The sequence below is a fragment of the Cupressus sempervirens genome, chromosome 7, assembly GCF_028749045.1.
Source record: "Cupressus sempervirens isolate cs-2001-9-10 chromosome 7, ASM2874904v1, whole genome shotgun sequence".
Taxonomy (NCBI): Eukaryota; Viridiplantae; Streptophyta; class Pinopsida; order Cupressales; family Cupressaceae; genus Cupressus; species Cupressus sempervirens.
This window is the reverse complement of record NC_143124.1, coordinates 262,172,006-262,192,742: the sequence shown is the minus strand read 5'-3', so window position 1 is coordinate 262,192,742 and position 20,737 is coordinate 262,172,006. Positions and strand designations below refer to the sequence as shown.

General features: G+C 36.0%; 1 protein-coding gene across 3 annotated transcripts in view; it reads left to right on the top strand.

Moving 5' to 3' along the window:
* Nucleotides 1-17,662: 17,662 nt before the first annotated feature.
* The window catches only part of UVR3 (DNA photolyase family protein), a 172,112-nt gene continuing 169,037 nt past the window's right edge, over nt 17,663-20,737 (top strand). For all 3 annotated transcript variants that reach the window (XR_016353728.1, XM_089791216.1, XM_089791215.1), the window contains exon 1: nt 17,663-18,276. Coding sequence is in view for 2 of the 3 variants with exons in the window: in XM_089791216.1 (XP_089647342.1) it covers nt 17,884-18,276 (393 nt within the window). In the remaining variant the exon portion in view is untranslated. The remainder of the gene's footprint in view (nt 18,277-20,737) is intronic.

Genomic DNA, 20,737 nt, shown 5'->3' with positions numbered 1-20,737 from the left:
TAGTGGGTTACACTTTTTCGGAGGAAGAAATTCCTCCAAAATCATGAAAGATGATATTTTTTCCCAAAAACTTTCGACAGAAAGTACTCATATAGTTTCTATCGAAACTAATTTGTAAGGTCTCATATGCAACCTCTCCAACACATCTGATAATTGTGTATGGTCCATAAAAATGAGGCTTGATATTCTCAGCTCCACCCCTTTTAAGGGTGCTCTACTGGTAAGGTTGCAATCATAGGTAAACCATATCCCCCACCTCAAATATCCTCTCAATCCTATGTTGATTAACATAGACCTTATGTTGATTATGTGTCTATTGAAGATTCTCTTTGAGAGATCTCATGATGTCCTAGTTCTCCTACACCCAATCCTGTACCAAAGGAACCTACTATCACTAACCGCCAAATCAACAAAAGATAGGGCATCATAACCATAGAGGGCTCTAAATGGAGTCATAGAAATTGACATATGGTAAATAGTATTATAACAATACTTGTCCAAGTGCAACCAACACACCCATGTCCTCAACTACCCTAACACATAACTATGTAAATACCCTTCAACCCATTTATTAACAATCTCAATCTGTCCATCTATCTGTGGGTGGTAGCTGGTACTAGCTGTCAATTCTATACCTATGAGCCTAAAAAGTTTTTGCCAAAAAGAACTCATGAACCTACTATCCCTATCACTCACTATGGTCTTGGGAAGACCATGTAGCCTAAACACCTCTCTAAAAAATAACACTGCTACCTAAGATGCTATGAAGTCAAAAGAAATAGGAAAGAATTGTGCGTATTTAGTCAACTTGTCAACTACCATGTATATACAGTCTTTCCCTTGTACTTGAGGGAGACCTATAATGAAATCCATGGAGGCTCCTATCCACTTTTGTTCCAATATGGGTAAGGGCTGCAATAAACCAACAGGTGAGTATGCTCAGACTTATTTTGCTAGTAGGTCATACACTCTCGAACATGACATAGAACATCATCCTTAAGACCCTTCCAAGAGAATCTCTCTCTAACTGCACAGTAAGTCTTAGCCTGCAGAATCTGCTCCTTCAACTAAGAACTAGGAACAAGGAAGACTCTACCTTTGTAATAGATTACATCATCTACTACACTATATCTATCATCTAAAACTAATCCATCCATGAGCTCACATTGATCTTTGGAGTACTTAACTAAAAGTTGAGCCTTCCAATCTGTTGAAATCTCACTCAATTAACATAGGGTGGTGACTGAGGGTTTCCTAGAAAGCACATTAACAATGGTATTGTTTTTTCCCTTAATGAACTCAATGTCAAAGTCATAAGCTTGGATATTTCTCACCCATTTTTGTTGTCTATAATTGAGTTATTTTTTATCAAGGAAGTATTTTAGATTGTTGTGGTCTATTCTTACCACAAATTTACTGCTAACAATATACAGTCTGAACTTGGCTAATGCATGCATGATAGCCAAAATTTCCTTGTCATATATGGAATATAGACTCTCATTATCCCACAACTTCCTACTCTCATAGGCAATGGGGCATCTATTTTATGTAACTTATGTCTCCAATGTGTTATAAAATAAAGGGGACTCTTTTAATTTAAATATTTCCCACAAACTATAGTCTATGCATTAATAAAGTTAAATATTTAAATTTAACTTTATAAAATAGCTTTATCAATGCATAACAAATCTTATCAATGATAAACAAGTCTTCTTGCCGATTTTAAACAATTACCATCAACATATCGCTACCATTGGATGTCTGAGCATATCCAAGATGACTTACTATAAATAGTAAGTATGCCCAAAGTTGCCTCAAAACACCTCAGAAAGACCTGCAACTAAAACTATCTAGGCCAAATGGCCTCTAAGTCCCTTTAATGTCCTAGTTAGCCTACAGGACCATGGGGAAATAGGCTAATGACAACATCATGCTATGAATGCTAAAAAGGGGACATTACAGTCCGCCCTTCCCAAAATTGCTTGTCCCCAAGCAATGATCGAACAACAACCCAATCAATCCACCTGGATCCCAAATGTAGTCATGAACTATATTGCTATTAGTCAACATAGGCTCCTGAAACAACCTCTGAAAATTAACCAAGAGGAATCCATAATCAAATTGACAATTACAGCTCAACCAAACTCCAAAATCACAACTGCCACAGTCAGAAACCCACGAGACACGAACTCTTAGAACATCAGAACCCAAGTAAAGTGGACAAATCAAGCTACCAACATAGTAAATACCATCAACGCATCCCACTAGCCTATACGGAATGTATAATCCAACTATGCAACAATGGTGAATGCTCCCAAATGAAACTGCACCAAGTATGGAGAATTCACACACTGCACAACTCCTGCAATCAACACAACTCTGTAGATCACCGGCCACTATCTCATAACCATAACTCCCATGCACTGTTGATGGTGAAAAGACATCACAAGATAAACAACAAGAAATGGAACCCAAACCAAATTTGCTTGCCATCAACTCCTCAACACAAGGATCAAATGCTAAATGATGTACATACCCTGCAGTATAATACTGATAAAAAGAACCAACCTCAGTCAACAGCTCACCATGAACAAATGATACGACCCACTGTGACTGATCACCAGTTAAGTTAGGAGATGTCATAGCCAAAGGCGTAGAATCAATAACAACAACCGCTAAAGCATCACTCCCAAACTCCTGCTCTAAGTCATGTATTATCAAGCTGTCAACTCTAGAACCTATCGCCATGTCATACCCATCACAACTCTCATCCTGAGGCGTCAAACTGTCCCATAACTGATGACAAGCACTAGGAACCAAAGTACATCTATGTATCATCATCTCATCAACATGGTCATCAAAGGTAAATTGATGAGCATACCTCACATTGTAATGCCGATAGAATGCACCAATCTTAGTCAGTGGCTCAGACTGCAATCGATCATTAATCATGTTGGAACTGACTACTACCTCCGAAGAAATCACCAAGGGAGTAGTATTACTAGCAGGAACCATGCCAACGACCAGCTCACCAATATCACACATGATCTTTGATACAACATCTCTAGTCTCTGTGCCATCAGTACTAGAGGCCACCACCATGTCAGGCATACCACAACAATCTACTACAACACCCAACTCAACTGATCTTGACTCTAGTGGGAATGAACCCGATATGCCAATGTTAGTGTCAAGGATGGATGCATTCCCATCTCCACTGTCTTTGAAAATCTCGACCATGGACATCCTCGAATCACTAGACACCACAGCTTGTGACTGTACAGAATTTGGTAAAGACTGCAGTCGCTCTAACTCCATGGTCACCTTAGCCAAATGAAATTGTGACTCCTCGAAAGCCAACTGTGTACTCTCAAGAATCTTAGAAGTCACCTCGAGCTGCTGAGTAAGCTCACTCACCTCATCTTCCTTGGCCAATAATACTTCGTATGCTGTACTCCCCCACTCCATAAGATAATCTCTGTCGGCTACCAACTGCATATAATTATGTCTCAGAATCCGAATAGCCTCCCATAAAGAGTGGATCTCTATCAAGGAAAGATAACTGCCTCCCTGCTCATCACTAGTAGGAGAACCCCATCCATAAACTGCTAACAATTGGTGAGCAGCATCAAAATGTTTGCACGCAATAGCAATGTCTCGCTTGCCAACTCTCAGCTGACTAGACACATGATTGTGTCGAATGGTTGAACTCCTATACTCTATCCCTGGTACACTATCCAAATGAGTAACCTCAGAATAGCTATCATCTGTAATACTTAGACTCGGGACTCTCTTGTAAACTCTGTCATCTCTGAGAAATCATCAACATGTGACCTGACTGTAAAAGAAAACTAAGTCCTTGCTATATGCGCTAACTCCCGAACTGAGCTCACCTCAAGACAAAGCTTGTCCACATGTCTCTCAGAATCCTGGAGAGCCAACTGAATACACACCAAGGAATTTCGAGTATCCTTGAGCTCATGAGAAAATTGGTCAACCTCCTCCTCCTTCTTCTTCAATGCATCTAAATAGATCCCTGCAAGATTAAGGAGATGATCGCGATCTGAAAGTAGGTGTATGTAACTTACCTTCATTGCCTCCATGCCTTCCTTGATCTGCTGTAAGTTGTCACAAGAAGAACCTGTTGTGACTCCTTTCTGTCTCCCTTGCAGTTGAATCATCCAAATGTGATTCTCAATCAATCCATGCATCTTGTCATGATGAGATAAAGTCGCGAAAATATCCTTGTCCCCTATCTTCAGTTGGCTTACCAAACCAAGTGAAGAGCTACTAGCCTCTATCTCATGTGAAGAAGCATCCAACTGTGCTTGATACTCATTTTCTACAAAGTCTTGAATGCTCACTTTTTGATCAACTGTACTATCCTCAAACATGACAGTATCCTCAACTGTTGTAACTTCATCCAGCCCAACTGTACTGGAATCACTATCTGTGTCAATCACACAATCCAGTGTGCCTGTGATATCACCTTCTGATGCAACTGGCTCAACCTGCACAACATTTGAAACCCCTTCTGCCTATGAAGATGATGCAAATAAACCATTACCTGAAGATGTGCTAATGTCTCCCTGTATTGAATTAGCATGTCAGTTAAACTTCTCATACAAGTTTCTACCTGTCATAGGGAAGGTACGATCCTTAGACCTATCAAAACATTCAATCAGTCTCTTCGTAAACTCCACATATGAGGTAATGTGTGCATGACCCATAGTGACCATACCATGATGCCACCACTCGTGTGCTAACCCATCCAAGTGAATTCCTGCATACTTAATAGCTTCTTCCTCAGGGATAGGGTTCATTTGAAAGTATGTGTCAAGCTTTTGAACCCAAGCTCTTGTTGTAGACTTCCCCGAGCCATCATAATATGGTAACTAAAGTTTCCCTACTTTCTTTTGTAGCTCATAGCTCTGGTTCCTGTCATGTCCACGTGGCATATGCTTCATCTGCACATCTATATACTCCCTAAAGGTGATTGCAGCAATAAAATCTGGACCTCCGGCTTCCCAATCTCTCCACAGCTGGTCCTGTATATCAGTGATTTTGGGCTCTGGTACGAGTTGCTCTGGAGCTCTAAGAGGAAATATGGGAATCATGGGCTGCAAACTCACTATCCTAGTTTGCTAGGGTGCATGATCGAAATTGTTCCCAACTTGTTCACCTCTATTATGTGCCCCATCCAGATTATTACCATTCTGATTATTTTCTCCACTCACATTAGCATTCAACCCTATTTGACAAGCCATCATCTGCATCATAAGCTCAAATCTCTGACTCTGTTCCTGTGCTCTTTGCTCTGCTGATTGTTGTCCCTATGCTAAGGTGTCTAATAATTGTAAGAATCTTTCCTTTCCCTGATCTAGACCGGCATTCGTTTTGTCAAACATTTTTCTCTCTATCTAGCTATCCAAATTCCCTATAAGACCTCCACAGGATGGTAGGACTTATAGCTCTGATACCACTGTAATAACCCCAATAGGTTATAACTTCTTCAAACACCAAAAATTCTTTATACTTCAGTTGTTTGACATTTCGTCAAACACTTTGCAAGCAAGCTCTGATACCACTGTAATGACCCTTTTCAAATCTGCCCTCAAAAATGCTGATGAAAGTTCAAGGAATTTCATCAAACAATTCACATGCAAAGGATGTGTGACTGATATAGTATTTCAGCTAGCTTCAAATGACTTTTTCTTCAATTTGCATCAATGAGAATCTTGTGCTAGAAGACTACAATGGACTACATAATGACCTAACATGAGTGTGCTACTAATTTTGACAATATTCAATGCATATATATGATCTAAGCATGAGAAATGAACACCTACAGCCAACTGGCATTTTTACAAACAGTTGGTATGCAAACTAACTAGCTGATAAATAATGATATTAAATTGCTTAAATGACACCAGCAACTATTATCTTCTTAATTGCAATGAAAATTACAATGATCATGAAATATGGCCAAGACTTTGGCATTTACATGGATTACAAAATGATAATGCTGGTATAATGCACACTTACAGCTGAAAGCTTATAACACCCTAAAAAACAATACTAACAAAAGAACCTGGTTGTAGATGGCTGAAATAATTTCCTTCTATGTTGCCCCTTCTGCTTTGCTTTTTTCGAACTGCTTTTTTGGCCTGCTTTTTTCGGTTCTGCTTTTTCGGACTGCTTTTTCGTACCCACTTTTTCAGCCTGCTTTTTCAGTTTCGCTTTTTTCGGACTGCTTTTTTGTACCTACTTTTTTCAGCCTGCTTTTTCGGTTCTACTTTTTCGGACTGCTACTATGTTGAATCTCAAGACCATATCTTCCAATGGCATCAAAATTTTCAGCTTGAAGGGATTTCGTCCTCCAAACTATTGAGACATAATCTCCAGAAAATTTCCAATTTATTTGATATTTCCAAGCATGCCTAAAAGAAGCTCTTCCATTTTTTTTATAGTGTTCTCACAAGGGCTCCATCCTTTGTTTTCTTAATGTGGAATAAAACATCACTCCCTTTTATGTAACTTATGTCTCCAATGTGTTATAAAATAAAGGGGACTCTTTTAATTTAAATATTTCCCACAAACTATAGTCTATGCATTAATAAAGTTAAATATTTAAATTTAAATTTATAAAATAGCTTTATCAATGCATAACAAATCTTATCAATGATAAACAAGTCTTCTTTCCGATTTTAAACAATTACCATCAACATACCATTGCCACTGGATGTCTGAACATATCCAAGATGACTTACTATAAATAGTAAGTATGCCCAAAGTTGCCTCAAAACCCCTCAGAAAGACCTGCAACTGAAACTATCTAGGCCAAATGGCCTCTAAGTCCCTTTAATGTCCTAGTTAGCCTACGGGACCATGGGGAAATAGGCTAACGACAACATCATGCTATGAATGCTAAAAAGGGGACATTACACCAAAGTGGTCACCTTCCATAAAAATCCATTGCTTGCAAAGTGTGACTACAATACTAGAAATTGATTCCCTACCTTGATCAAATTGTATGCATAAGAACCTTTGAATCTGATCTTGTTGAGGGTTGCGCCCTAAAAAATCTGCTCTTAGCACTAGAGTTTGTGTCCTAGGTGAGGAAAGCTCTTCTAGAGCAATGACATCCAAAATAGGTTGACAAATTGATAAAAGATACTCACCTTTAGGTTACAATCTCCTTATATCCCCTCTCCAATGAAAATCAAACCCTAAAAGAACCCTAACATGGATTTCATTATAACTTTATAATATAACATGATTTCCCCAATAAAGGTGTCAAAATAGAAATAAATCATTATTTTATTAATGAAAAATAGCTCCAAGAATCAAATAAGTCCTAGCAAGTGATAATCAAATAGTAAAAACTAAGCTCTTTCTAACAAACTATCACACATAGGCAAATCAATCCAAATGGAGCCAGATTGCTCCTTATTACTCCAAAATGGCTAAACACTTAGCCTTATTTAAATTATTAAAATGCTAACTTGGGAGAATATTTAAATATTTCCCAAGTTTCTTGTAGGGTGGATATTTTGCAACCGATAGTTTCGGGTAAAAATTCAATCACAAAATAGGATGACCAGTCATAGCGTGTGAGATAGAGTCTCTCCTACCTTAAAGGGAAGGCTTCCCCTTCTCTTTATTCCTTGGATCAACTCAAGGTAAGAAAGAAGTTGAGAGATTTTTTATAAAATGGGTGTTACCAATATCCTTTCTTCTTATCTTTCAAGAAAGAATCCACTTACTCGTGGAGCGAGTAATGGGCAGGGTGAATCTCTAACTACACTTCTATCAAGAGCTAGAAATAATGATATTGATAAACCTTCACTAACTCAAAGACTAGCTAAAATGTACCGATTTGGCTCAAAGTCTGGTTGTATTTCTATATGAAAAGCTTTACAATTAGGGCACAAAGACTCCTAAAAGTAAGAATACTTAACTATTTCACATATTAAGAAAGAAGTATAAGCTAAAGACAAAGCTTCTAGCCATATATTTCCACAACCGCTCTTAGTCAAAGCTTTGGCTCTGATTGCTTCTTAAATCACTATGCTCTTTTATTGAACACACAATAATAACATGAATCAAAGACAATAGGCACAAATTATAGTCAAAGCTTCTAATTTGCTCTATCACAATTGCTTCTAGACAAAGCTTCGAATCCAATTGCTTCTTTTATTCACTTTTCTCCCAAATTCATACTACACAATCAAAGTTATGCTTGCACAAATGTGGCAAAGCTTTCTCACATACAACAAAAGATGATTTTTACAATGAGGGGGCACTTCTTTACATAGACACAGGAGTTGAAAAAAAGGTGGAGGAAAAAGTGGGAGCAACTCAACCAACTTTGACCTAGTCTAACTAAAAGAGAAATTATAGGGTTACATGCAACTGCATGTGCAACTTGCATTACATCTTTTACATACACATGTAACTCATATTGCATGGTAAAAGTACAAAGTTGTGACACCTTTCAGACTGACTAATTAGAATGAATGAATTTGAGTATTTCTATCTAAAAATCAATTTTGTTCAAAGATATGATATAGATAAATTCATTATAGCTAAGTTATTTATGGTATCACACTTTTCCAATTGGAAGTGTCTATTAAATTAATATTTTATACTGGTTTGTATCCAATTACTAAAGAAATATAATTATTTTTAAAAATTGATGTTTCAATAACTCTTACAATTTTTTATGATATATTTTTAATAACTTATAAACATCATTTTATAGAGCTCAAAGTCAAGACTATTCTCATATAGAGTTTATAGTGTTTTACTTAAATATAGTATATTATAATTAAAAAATTTCACAAGCACGTATTTTAGTACTAAAAAAGATGTCAATTTTGAGAAAGAAAAAAATAGTAAATCATATCATAAAAATGTAAAACTTATGTGACATTCTAGAGGAGAGAGTCCTCTTTTAGAATGTATAATTTTTATTTTGATTAGAATAGATTTGTTTTGAAAAATGTGGTGGGACATAAAAACTATTGATTTTAGGTGAGTTAAATTTTGAATGATTATAACAGTGAAAATATAAGTCTAAAAACAATTTTTATTTTTTGAATGTTCCAGTTATATATGCTATCTATAACATAGTTTGAGATCAAAGGGAAATAAGTTTATTTCCACCTAGTTTTGTGGTGGGAACTAGACCCCTAATTTTTGGCATTTTTCAACAACTAAAAAATTATCTATAAAAATTATGAAAATATATTGATTATTAATCTAAATAATTGTTAAAAATTATAATGCTACCCTTGATCAATTTCTACACATGTCATTAGTTTACTTCATTTTCAAATTCTAAATAATAATACCAGTTTTATATCATTGAAAGTGAATAGTTGTACTTTTGTTAGCCTGTTCCTTCACAAAAGGGTGACACAGGTTTGTGCTTTGACCCTACATGTAATTACACATTTTCGTGTAATACATTCTTCAATTACAAAAATGAAAGAAGAAGAAGATGAAGAAGAAAGACATAAGATAATTGAAACAATCCTAGGGATTGTTTTGAAGGGCCTTGTACTTGGCGATGCAATTTCGAATAATCACAGGAGCAGAAGTTTATGTACTTTGTACCACTACACTCACTTTGATAATCATGGTGTTGCATCTTTTGATAACCTCTGACTGTGATGAACTATCCATTGTCATGTGGAAACTTGATGTGATACATCTTTTCTTGCTCAAGTTGTCGTGAATTCTCCTTTGTAGATCAGTACAAACTGGAGTCTTTGACACTTTGAAAACCTTCTCAATGATGTTTGGATATAAACTCGGAACAACTTTCCATCAAAAAATTTACTTTTTCTTTTGAAGTAAAGTGCTTGGTGCATGGGAATGCGTAGAAGTGAAGATTGTCGATTTCCAAAATGTGACTTGGTCTTTCAAGATGTCATTGCACGAAAAATGGATTGCATGTAATTGCAACATGCAACAAGGGATACAGGATGAGATGGAAAGCGAAGGCAAATGGTGGACAAGCTTTTACATGTAAGTGAAAATGGAAGAGATGCAAAACATGTAATGACATGGGAAGTGTAAAAAAATGTATTTGCTCATGGACGCGTGAATGCATATGGAGAGGCAATAATGAAATAAAGTTTGAGAAAAAATGAACTTTATAGTCATCTTAGGTGAAAAGGTGAAATCAAAGTGCATGGGAAAACATGCATATGACATTTTTTACTTTTCAAAATTGGACCTTTTGGATGTTATTACACGTAAGGTTTTTCATGTAATCATGTTGTGCAAGTGAATGCAAAAAGTGAGATGAGTAAAAATGGAAGCAGAAAATTGGATTACATGCATGTGCGGATGGTGAATGAGATGGAAAATATGTAATCACATTTGTTGGATGAGATGCAATGTGTTGTGACATGGAAAATGGAAGTGAAATGTGATGATGCTTTCGCATGAAGTGAAGCAAAAATAAGTTTTTGGGAAAGAACCTGTAACTTTTCTAAAGTGGAGAAAACTGACAAGCAAGCACAAAGCACAAAACAAACACATGCCTCTGGAAAAAGACTCAAACATGTCAAGATGCAATGCTCTTCAATACTTAAATTTGAATTTGGAATTTGGGGAATTTCCAAAAGTGTGAAAATGAGAGTTTTCACCATTTTTAAAGGCAAAATGCACTTTTCATGACATATATATGGACAAATGTGCAATTTCAAGCTAAAATATGCATGGAAATAGCAAGATAACCATGAATTGATGAGAAAGTTTGAAAATGTCCACTTACTTGGAGGTTAAAGAGCCAAAATAGAAAGTTTTATAGAATTTGATGACCAATTCTTCCTCAAATCTAGATTTTCAAACAACTTTCTGACTTTTTTCCGTACTTGCATTTAACAAAAATTAATGAGCAATGAAGGGTCAAACTTGACATGAAAGTGTCAAATTCATGGTCTCCAAAGACAATATCATGCATTTAAAACTCAAAAATATTCCTCTTGATCAAAGGTATGGGCTGGAAATGCATTTTTTTGAACAAAAATATGACATTTTTATGAAAAAAATCTGCGTCATTTTTGCAAAATTGTGGCAAAAAAATGCATGTTTTTGAGTCATTTTTGACTTGTGAATGCAAAAACAATTTCCCCAAATGCATATACATGCATCAAAATGTAAAAGCGTGACTCCAAAATAAAAAAAATTGGATAAAACCCCAATTTTCTAGACAATTTTAGCAAAAATGTGATTCATAAAAAGCATGAAATGAGTTCGTTTTTGGCTTCTAAGTGCAAAAATGTGAGCGAAGATGTATTGCAAATGATTGAAGATGCCAAAACTCCTCTTTTTCTTGCAAAACTATGATTTAAATCACTCAAAATGGATTTATTTGAAGATTTTTCCAAAAACGTGCCCTTGGAAGGAGTTTGAAAAATTCCTTTTTAGCAAGATAAATCCATTTTCAATGTTGGAAAATTCGTGGCTAAGCAAAAACAACCCTAATGGAAAATATTTCATGCAAAACCATCAAGTAAATCTCTCACAATCTCCAAAATTGGGTTCTTGGAGGGCAAAGACATCTTCTTCTTCAAAAATGGACCTTTTGAGTGTCATTGCATATATTAAAACATGTTTGTTAAATAAAAAGTGGACCTTTTTAGGGAATTTACATATTTTAAAATGTGCATCTCATCAAAATCACACCTTTTGGGTGTCATTACATGTTTTAAAATATGCTCATAGGAAAAAATGGACCTTTTGGGGGAGGAAGCATGTTTTAAAATGCATCTCACTTTTAAGATGTAAAAGCATAAAAACTTCAATTTTGATGTAGTAGCATTAAAAAGGTCCACTTATGATAACCTTTTGATGTAATGACATCAAAAAGGTCCACCAAGTTGAACTTTATATGTAGTGACATGTAAAATGTCCACTTTTAATGGATTTTACATGTTATTGCATATAAAATGTCCACTTTTGAGGCACTAAATTGGGCATAACTCTTGACTAACAACTCCGATTGACCTCTAAGTTAGACCAAATCAAAGGAAAAAATTAAAGACATGACATGAGCAAAACCAAAGAATTAAAAATAAGCAAACACAAACTCAAAAACAAAGAATAGACAATGAAGGCATCAAAAATCAAGCAAAGGCTCGATAGAAAGTAAAACAAAAAATACTTGACGAAGGCCTTCAGTAAAAGGATTCATTATATCAATTGGTATTGATTAGTTGATCAATCCTAACCAATTAAATAATGAACTAAATTCAGATAAATGTGGAACTAATCTTGAAAAAGTTTCATTTTGTTACCTATATTTTGTGGTGACAAAATGTAGGACAACATATCCAAGGAACAACCCAAACACCTCCAAAATATGAAACTGAGTTTGTCACTTACTTGTGATTGATGTCAGACAACTTGGGCCAACTGGCAGTCTCACCCTCAAATCTAGGGATCCTCCTAAAAAATAGGGAACACACCCAAATGTCCTAAAATTGAGATCAAGGGTGACCTCATAGAACCTCAACTCTAGAAAATGTCGCAACCTCCTAAAAGGTAGGAATCTCCTCCTAAAATCAAGGAACTACTCTTAATTGATCTACTACTACCTGAAATGCTAAATTCAGGCACTGAAAACCATGACTGAGTCCTTGATCACCACTACTAGCCTACGAAACTCCATAATAGGCTAACTCTCATGTCACTGCTAGATAGAGCTAAAGAGGGGACATGACATGTGAATCACTGCTCAAGATTTGTGGATCATTACTAGGATATATGTGTACCATTATTGGGACATTTTTCTACAAGTATTGGTGATTTTGAGTGAACCAAGTATTAGCAAACTTGGAGTCCATTTTTGGGCACACTATGAGGCCTCACCCCAACCCATCATAACATAGATGATACATTCACATTTTGACATTTCATGACTTGATGTTTTGACACGCTTTTGATTTAGATAGACATAGACTTTTATGGTTATGTTACTTTAATACTTGCATTATGGTGGTACTCACTTATGTTGTAGGACCTAACTTATGGGTTATAAGGATTGGTGATACATGTTTTCAGTGTTTCATTGTTATGATTGAATCCTAATTGCAGAGATGCTTGAAATGTTAAATTGTAATGTTTAGGTGAGAATTGATGTGGATGAGTAGGTTATGATATTGTCATGTTACAATGTTTTATGTGATATTGTTAGTAGGAAGAGTTAATTAAAAATGTTGGATATGCAAACCTAATGTTGAATGCAATTATGTGATAATGAATTGTTGTGTTTTTACATATTGATTATGTAATTTTCCTTAGACTACTAATGCCCGACTTTAGTATGAAAGGAGTTAACCATGAAATTAAATTGGGGGATCGAGGCTTAAACTCATGTGAACATGGTAATGAGAAGGTGAATCTTTGGAAGATTCAAAACCTCATTGTACTGTATTTTTCATTTCATAAATATGAATTGTATGTGTGTGATAGATTTGATTTCATGAGCAATTAGAGACATGTCATTGTGATTTGTAATGTGTTTTATTGTGTCACTTGACACTTGCATTGTCCATGTGTAGATGATATGTCATTTAGGTTTCTTGGGCATGAGGTCACTTAAACTAAATCTAATCCCCATTAAGTATTCAAGTAAACTCACTTGGGAGAGTGTTAGGAAAGGTCATCATCATTTTGGATTTCAAATTCAAACTTGATAGGGACTTTAGAGGGCCTAAAAGTGGTCCCAAGATGTCATTGCAGTGAAAATAAGCTACCCACATGTTAATATAAAATGTTAGGGGTTCAAGATTCACCATAAGTTGGTCTAGATGACTTTGGAGACCCTCTAAACAAGACACTTTATAAGCATTTCGAAAATAGAGTTGTCACATGACTCTTTCCTCACCCTCTTACTTGGTCAAGGTTACATTTTTGGAAGGGGACAACAATGTAAGAAAAGGGAGGCTTATGTCATAGCCATTTTTAAATAGTGATGGTTTTTGGGTCCTTTTTAGAGGACTTGGGATCAAATTAGTAGGTTGTCTACCCACTCTCTAACTTAGAGACACTTAGGGTTTTGGAGACTTAGAGGCTAAGAAAAAGTAAGCTCTACTTAACTTCCATTGCCATTTTGCATAGGATCAAGGTTGGTGCTTCTTTCCCATAGAATTTTGTTCTTCATTTTGAAGATGAATATTTGTGTTGCATTCATGAGCATGTAGAAATTAAAATGTTTATTGTAAGTAGATTGTATTGTGTTGTGTTGTGATAAGTATGAAGATTGGTTGCATTATTTTCTTTTGCTTCTTGTTTTCTTTGTTTTGCTATGAGTGTTATTTATGGGTGTGAGGACTTCACTCACCCTTTGGGAAGGGAAGAGAAGTCCTAGGTGAAGGGGTTAGTTGGGCTTAACAATGTAGTTGAGAGCCTCTTCTCATGGAGAAGAAAAGAATCTTCATGGAATATGGGCCCCATTGAAGCAATAGCATTGATATTATGTTTTGGGGGTGTTAAGGGGAGTTTTGTGGAGAGCAAAATGTATTGTGAGAGCTTTGCAGAGGCATGTGGATGTGATAAGGGAAGTTTTGTGGAGAGAAGAATGTATTGTGAAAGCCTCGTAGAGGCATGGCAATCTTCATGTTATGTTATTTTTAAGCTATGGCATTTCTCCTCTTAAAGAGACCACCTTCACCCTATGTTCATGGTTCCATTTGTGAACCATTTGTGAAAACCTTGGGTTAGGATTGTTCAATTGTTGCATTGTGGTGTTCATGCATTTGCAAGATTGTATGTTGTATCCCATTTGAGCCTTATTTCCCTTAGCTCATGGGTGGTCTCTTTGGAGGCCTATGGTTGGGAGGAGAGTCTCCATGGTTCTTGTTTTATTTTGGATATATATTTGCAAATTTTGTGCTCAATGGATCAATGGGAAATGCTTAGATGGCTCAATATGTTCGTGTAACATGAGGCAGGATCTTATCATTATGTGATGTATTTGGATGAAGATTTCTCCATCTTATTTACAATGTTGACATGTAAGAGTTGTATGGTAGCAAATAAAGGATTGTGAAAGAATCATATGTGATTGTATCATTGTTTCATTGATATGCACTAGTATGTAATGAAATTGGAAGGTTGAAAATACCACTATAGGTGTAGTTTGATTGTTGCAAGAAATCATTGCAAATAGATAGTATATTACACTCAATATTCTTTGAAATAGATAAGTACATGTTGGGTTTATGCCCATTTGAGTTCATGAAAACATATGAGAAGGTTGCATTCATAATAGGCTTGGATTGTAAATGAATTTCATCATGTATATAGTTCAATGAACAGATGTAATAATGGCTTCATTGCAATGGTGAATAAATGAGCAATGCATTTCATGAGAGTTCATGTTTTAACCTAGGATTAAATTGCCTTCTAATGTGGTAAATGTGTAATAGTTCCAATGGTCATAATAGGGTTTAATTAGTGATTAAATTTGATGTATTATGTAAACAGAACCATGATACACACTTATAGGTTGACCATTAAGAAGAACTAGGACCTAAATATTTCCTATGAAAATACTACTAAATTGATGTATGCAAAAGAATTCAAAGGGGAACCAAATCTATAACCCCAACAATAGGTTGAATGAGTGCATTTCACTCTCTGGATTTTGTATGGAGAAGTGAAAATGCCCTCAACTCCTATTACAATCCATTATAATATTCAGACGAAATATTCCCAAGATCTATCATTAAATCTAACTAAAAAAAAATCATCCCTACTTAGAAGGAAAATATAATAATCCTAAAACTATGACCTAGGTAAGTCAAACATTCAATTGGTATATCCCACTTCCATACCATAGGTTAATTGTCACTATAATATATACATTTACAACTGTTATATATGCATTATTAAATAAGAGAGTATGGTATATTAGTCAAGAGAAGTGTAGTATAGTTGATCTTGTTGGCAGTGGGCCAGTGTCTCTCGCAAGATTCATGACATGGCTAAACCACCTATGTGGTTTTATAAGACTCTTGGTTGTATTGGGCATTGATAGGTGGATCTTTTGGTGCAACGACAACTCTGACCTTTATAACAATTGATATAAGAGCTTGGTCATAGGTTCAAATCTTGTAGGCCATGGCGAGTGACGTTGGGAGGGGAATTGTTGGTAGTGGGCCAATGTCTCTCATAGGAATTCTTGACATGGCTTAACTGTCTCCTATGGTTCTATAAGACTATTGGTTGTATTGGGCATTGACAATTCAATCTTTTGGTGCAACAACAACTCTAGCCTTTCTAACAGATCCAGCTAATCGTAATCGAATCTACCTTATGTGCTTGAAGTTCAAATATTGCAGTGAGACCTTCATCCTTATACCATAGTTAAATTAACAACAAGAATAACCCATAGTCCAAACCATGCCATGATTACTATAAGCATATACATTGATAAACAAGGATATCATATATCATGAGTTGGCCTAGTGGTGGAGAACTTGTACTCTTGAAAGAGAGGTCACAAGTTCAAATCCCACTGGGGGGTAGGGTATGCGCGCCTCGTTTGTAGCACCAAGCACTTGTCGAAAAAGATTATGAGGTAGTCCCATATCACTGTCACCATACGTAAACCCAAAAACTATGGCATAGTGTCGTGGACTATAAAACCCCCTTTCCTTTCCTTTCCTTTATATCATAACCCTACCCTAGATGCATAATTCAATATCATAAGTGTTGAAAAATTCAATTACGTACATTCCCTTAAAATAATGCTATGATAAATCTATGTCCAGAGGGACTGTTGCTTGGTCTATACGACACAACTGACAACCTATAAACCCTAATAAATGCTAGTACTGAGGGCTTATAGAATTAGGTTTTCTCCCACCAACTCATGGATGTCGTATCACCGAATCGTCTCTTTTGATTCATGATGCCAACTAGGATTGCACATTCAACCAACCTGTTTAGGGATCACTTTAGTTAGAATGTTGAAACCTTAAAAACATAACTATTAGGTATTCCAAACTCCTAGCCATTCGATAACCTAGTTGATAATGTACAGTTCCTTATGTGAATTCCTATGTTTTGTAAAAAATAATTGTATTTGTGCATTGCCTTAGGGCCCATTTGGTTGCGAGCATAGGAATGGAGAATAGGCATGTAATATTGGGAATATGAATGGCTATTCCAATAACAGGTATTTTTTGGAATGGGTATAAACCCATTTTAGAGACAAAATGGGAATACGTATTCCTATTCCTTATTCCAAGTGACGAACCAAACAGAAAATGGAAAACATATTCCAACTTTTCTATACCTATTCCAGCAACCAAATGGGCCCTTAGATTTTCAAACATGATACACACTTTGTAATGACCACTTTTTGACCATTCAATATTTGACAATCTCTAGAGAAGGATCCGTGAATAGCAAGACGCTGAAACCTAAAGACAACCCAAAAACAAAATCATTAAAACCCGATATACCATTTACAATCTAGAGAAATGCGAGGTTAGGTTGTGCGAGTCATCCCCTATATAAGTAAAATAAACTATATTTATAGGCATATTCCAATATTTTGGATTTTGAAAATTCTCCATTGCCGTTGCTTTTTAAAACGATCACATACCCATGTCCGGTACCGTTTGCTTTTTGCAACGATGACATAGCCATTCCATTTATTCCCTCTGCCACGACTTCGAGTTCATTTATGGCTCGGAGCTCTCTTTCTGGTTCTCGAAAGCCCACGTACCGCTCAAATATCCTCAGCAAAAATGCTGCCAAGTGCAATTCGGTTTATTGTGGCGCCATCATTCCATTGCTCTGTGTCTTACCACTTTTTGATCCTTTGGAAAAAAATAAAACTATTGTAAGTACATGCTCAACTCCATAGTGCTCAGACCCACAACATCGTACAAGCTTCCTTGGCTTCTTCATACCCGTGGACATTTCTGTTTTGCTAAACAGAGATCAATGGAACGCAATTCTTTGATATGGTTTAGAAAGGGGCTGAGAATCCACGACAATCCTGCTCTGGAATATGCATGCCAGAATGCTAAAAATGTATACCCTGTGTTTGTTTTGGATCCATGGTTTCTGGAACCGGACCCCACTGCTCCCTCTCTTGGGTCTACTCGTGTGGGTATCAATCGAATTCGGTTTTTATTAGAGTGCCTTGATGATTTAGATAGTAGTCTCAAAAGAAGAGGATCTCGTCTGCTCCTGTTTAAGGGAAACCCAACTGATGTCATTCCACAACTTCTGAAACAAGTAGGTTTTCACGGTGATCAGTTTTAAAGTTCAAATCAGCAATGCGGAAATGCGTTTTGTTTTGAGCGAAATTATTATTTATTTTTCAGTTTAAATTACTTTGCACCGATGAATACTGTACTAATCTTCCATATTTTAGATCTTTTTCTATAAATAGTTTCTTGGCACTTTTCTATGCTTCAGAGTTCTTTTTCCTTTATAGCTGTGCAATTTATAGTTGAGGTTATGGACATTCTTCTAAGGTTTTTGCGAAAGTTCAGACCACAATTCTATAATTTGTAAAGTTGTATTACACTCAAATATATCCGAATTGTAAAGCGCATGATGTCCGCTAGAGTTGTAAGCTGTCTTATTTAGGTGAGAGGGATTTGAAATGGTGATGCTGTTATGATGTCCCTGTTACCGGCAATCACAACTTCTTGGACAAATCAGACTTAACTCCTAATGCTTTGTTTGCTTCCGAATTTTTTTACAAAATGAAGAGAATAAAATGCATTTCATAGTTTAAGATACCAGGATCTCAAGAACATGGGTAAAGGTATTGTTCAATTTGAACAAATTATCTCTTGATCGCACGCGTATTGTCTCATTTAAAAATTCCTGCCCAGCAAGTACTATGCGAGGTAATCAAGCAGTGCCCTGGTTTTGCAGGGTAATATGAGCTCGTCTTTTGGGAAAAGAACCGTTTCATCTGGTAACTGGGATAAATTAGAGATATAAATGACATATCGCGCAGATTGCACTGACTCAGCTGAGAACATTGGATTAAAAAAAATAAAGACAAGAATAAAGGTCTTCATCATTTGGGGATTTTGGTCAACGAGTGCTGGTTTTGGCATCTTGACTTCAAATTGCAGTTGCTGTTTAGAGACAGAGATTGCATTATTCTCGAACGTTGTAGACAGTTGACCAGAGGTGATCCTAAGGTTTTATTATTCAGTTTTACTTCAAATGTAAGTCAATAGGTTTAGGCCTTTCTCATTTGGAATCAATGTTGCGGTAATCATTGCTTTCATTTTCCGTTGATCTATGAAATCCAAAGAAAGTATTCAGTAAAGAATTTCCTATGGAGCAGATTCCCCAGTGTGCACGATTCTCTGATTTTGATCAAATTCTGCCTGTGCAAATCCTTTTTGCCTTTTTAATAGTTCCAGATTTTTAAGAATAATTTCATATATATTTAACCAAACCAGAAAATTTTACAGTGTTAGAAGGGGAATTGAAACTTGGGGTAAATCTGACGTAATATACTTTAACGACAATAGTTCAATTGTAGTGCCTCTCCCATTTGACTTTTGTAAGTCGTCTTGATGGATGCAACCTTGCTGATCTTTTGTTGTGATGGATCATGATTGTGACCCTGAGTGGTCTACACCGTTGAGGTGTTTGGATTTATGTTTCTTTATCAGTTGCGTTGTTTATGCTTTGGACTGATCTTTGAGATTATGATGTGATTTTTGGTTCACTGAGATTTGTGTCAGTGGTTACCAGGATCGATGTGGTATCATGAGGTTGTTCCGTGATTACCCTGAGATGTGTGCAAAGATTGCACTGTGTACTATTACCATGCTACACTGGATTAGGTTCCTGTAGCAGTGGTTAGTCATGTTTATGACTGTGTTCGTTTATGTGTTTTAAGTGCCTTATTAAATGCATTAATGATTAGAAATTGATTATTCTGGTTGGATTCTTTGGTTATGTGCTGCGGACATCTACCTTGTTATATTTCTGATTAGAGAGATATTTGTTACTCATGTTATGTTTTACATTTAAGATGACCTGAGCATAAAATGTTACTCTTTGATTCCAGTATCATAGATATTAGACTACTATGCTGTTCAGTTAATCATATTGCATGATGATGCCATTTTGAGATGACAGTGTGTCTTATGATGTTATCTGGTTATCTGGTATTTGGATATACCTCTGATTTTGTTGTGTGATGGATTTAATGCTATGGTTATTTACTTCATTCCTGTGTTGCTATGCCTTTTGCGAACGTGAGTGATGTAAATAAATTATTTTAATATAATTAAATAAATGTTTAAATTAGGTGATTTAATACATTTATTGCTTCGGCTATGTTATTATATGCAATTGCACTTGATCGTGTTGTTTAGTGTGCAGGATTTATATCCCTGGTAGTGGCACATGGAGTTAGTGATTTAGCCGTTCATATTTTACCAATGTCGTCCTTGTATGGTCGACGTATCCTTAATTAAATGTTTAAATTAAACTTTTCGGTGATTATTAAATCCGAACTCATTTGCATTATGTGATTAGACCAGTAAGCGTGTCTGTGCATTTAGAGTTTCGCTTTGTCGCGAAAGTTGTTTAGGAGATTTATGTGTTTTTGGGTTTTCGGGCTTTTTAATTGATTTATTTTAATTTCTGGCAGCTTTGCCATAGATGAATTCCTGTTTATAGGAATAGCCTGTTTTCGTTTAGGTGGATTCGGGGT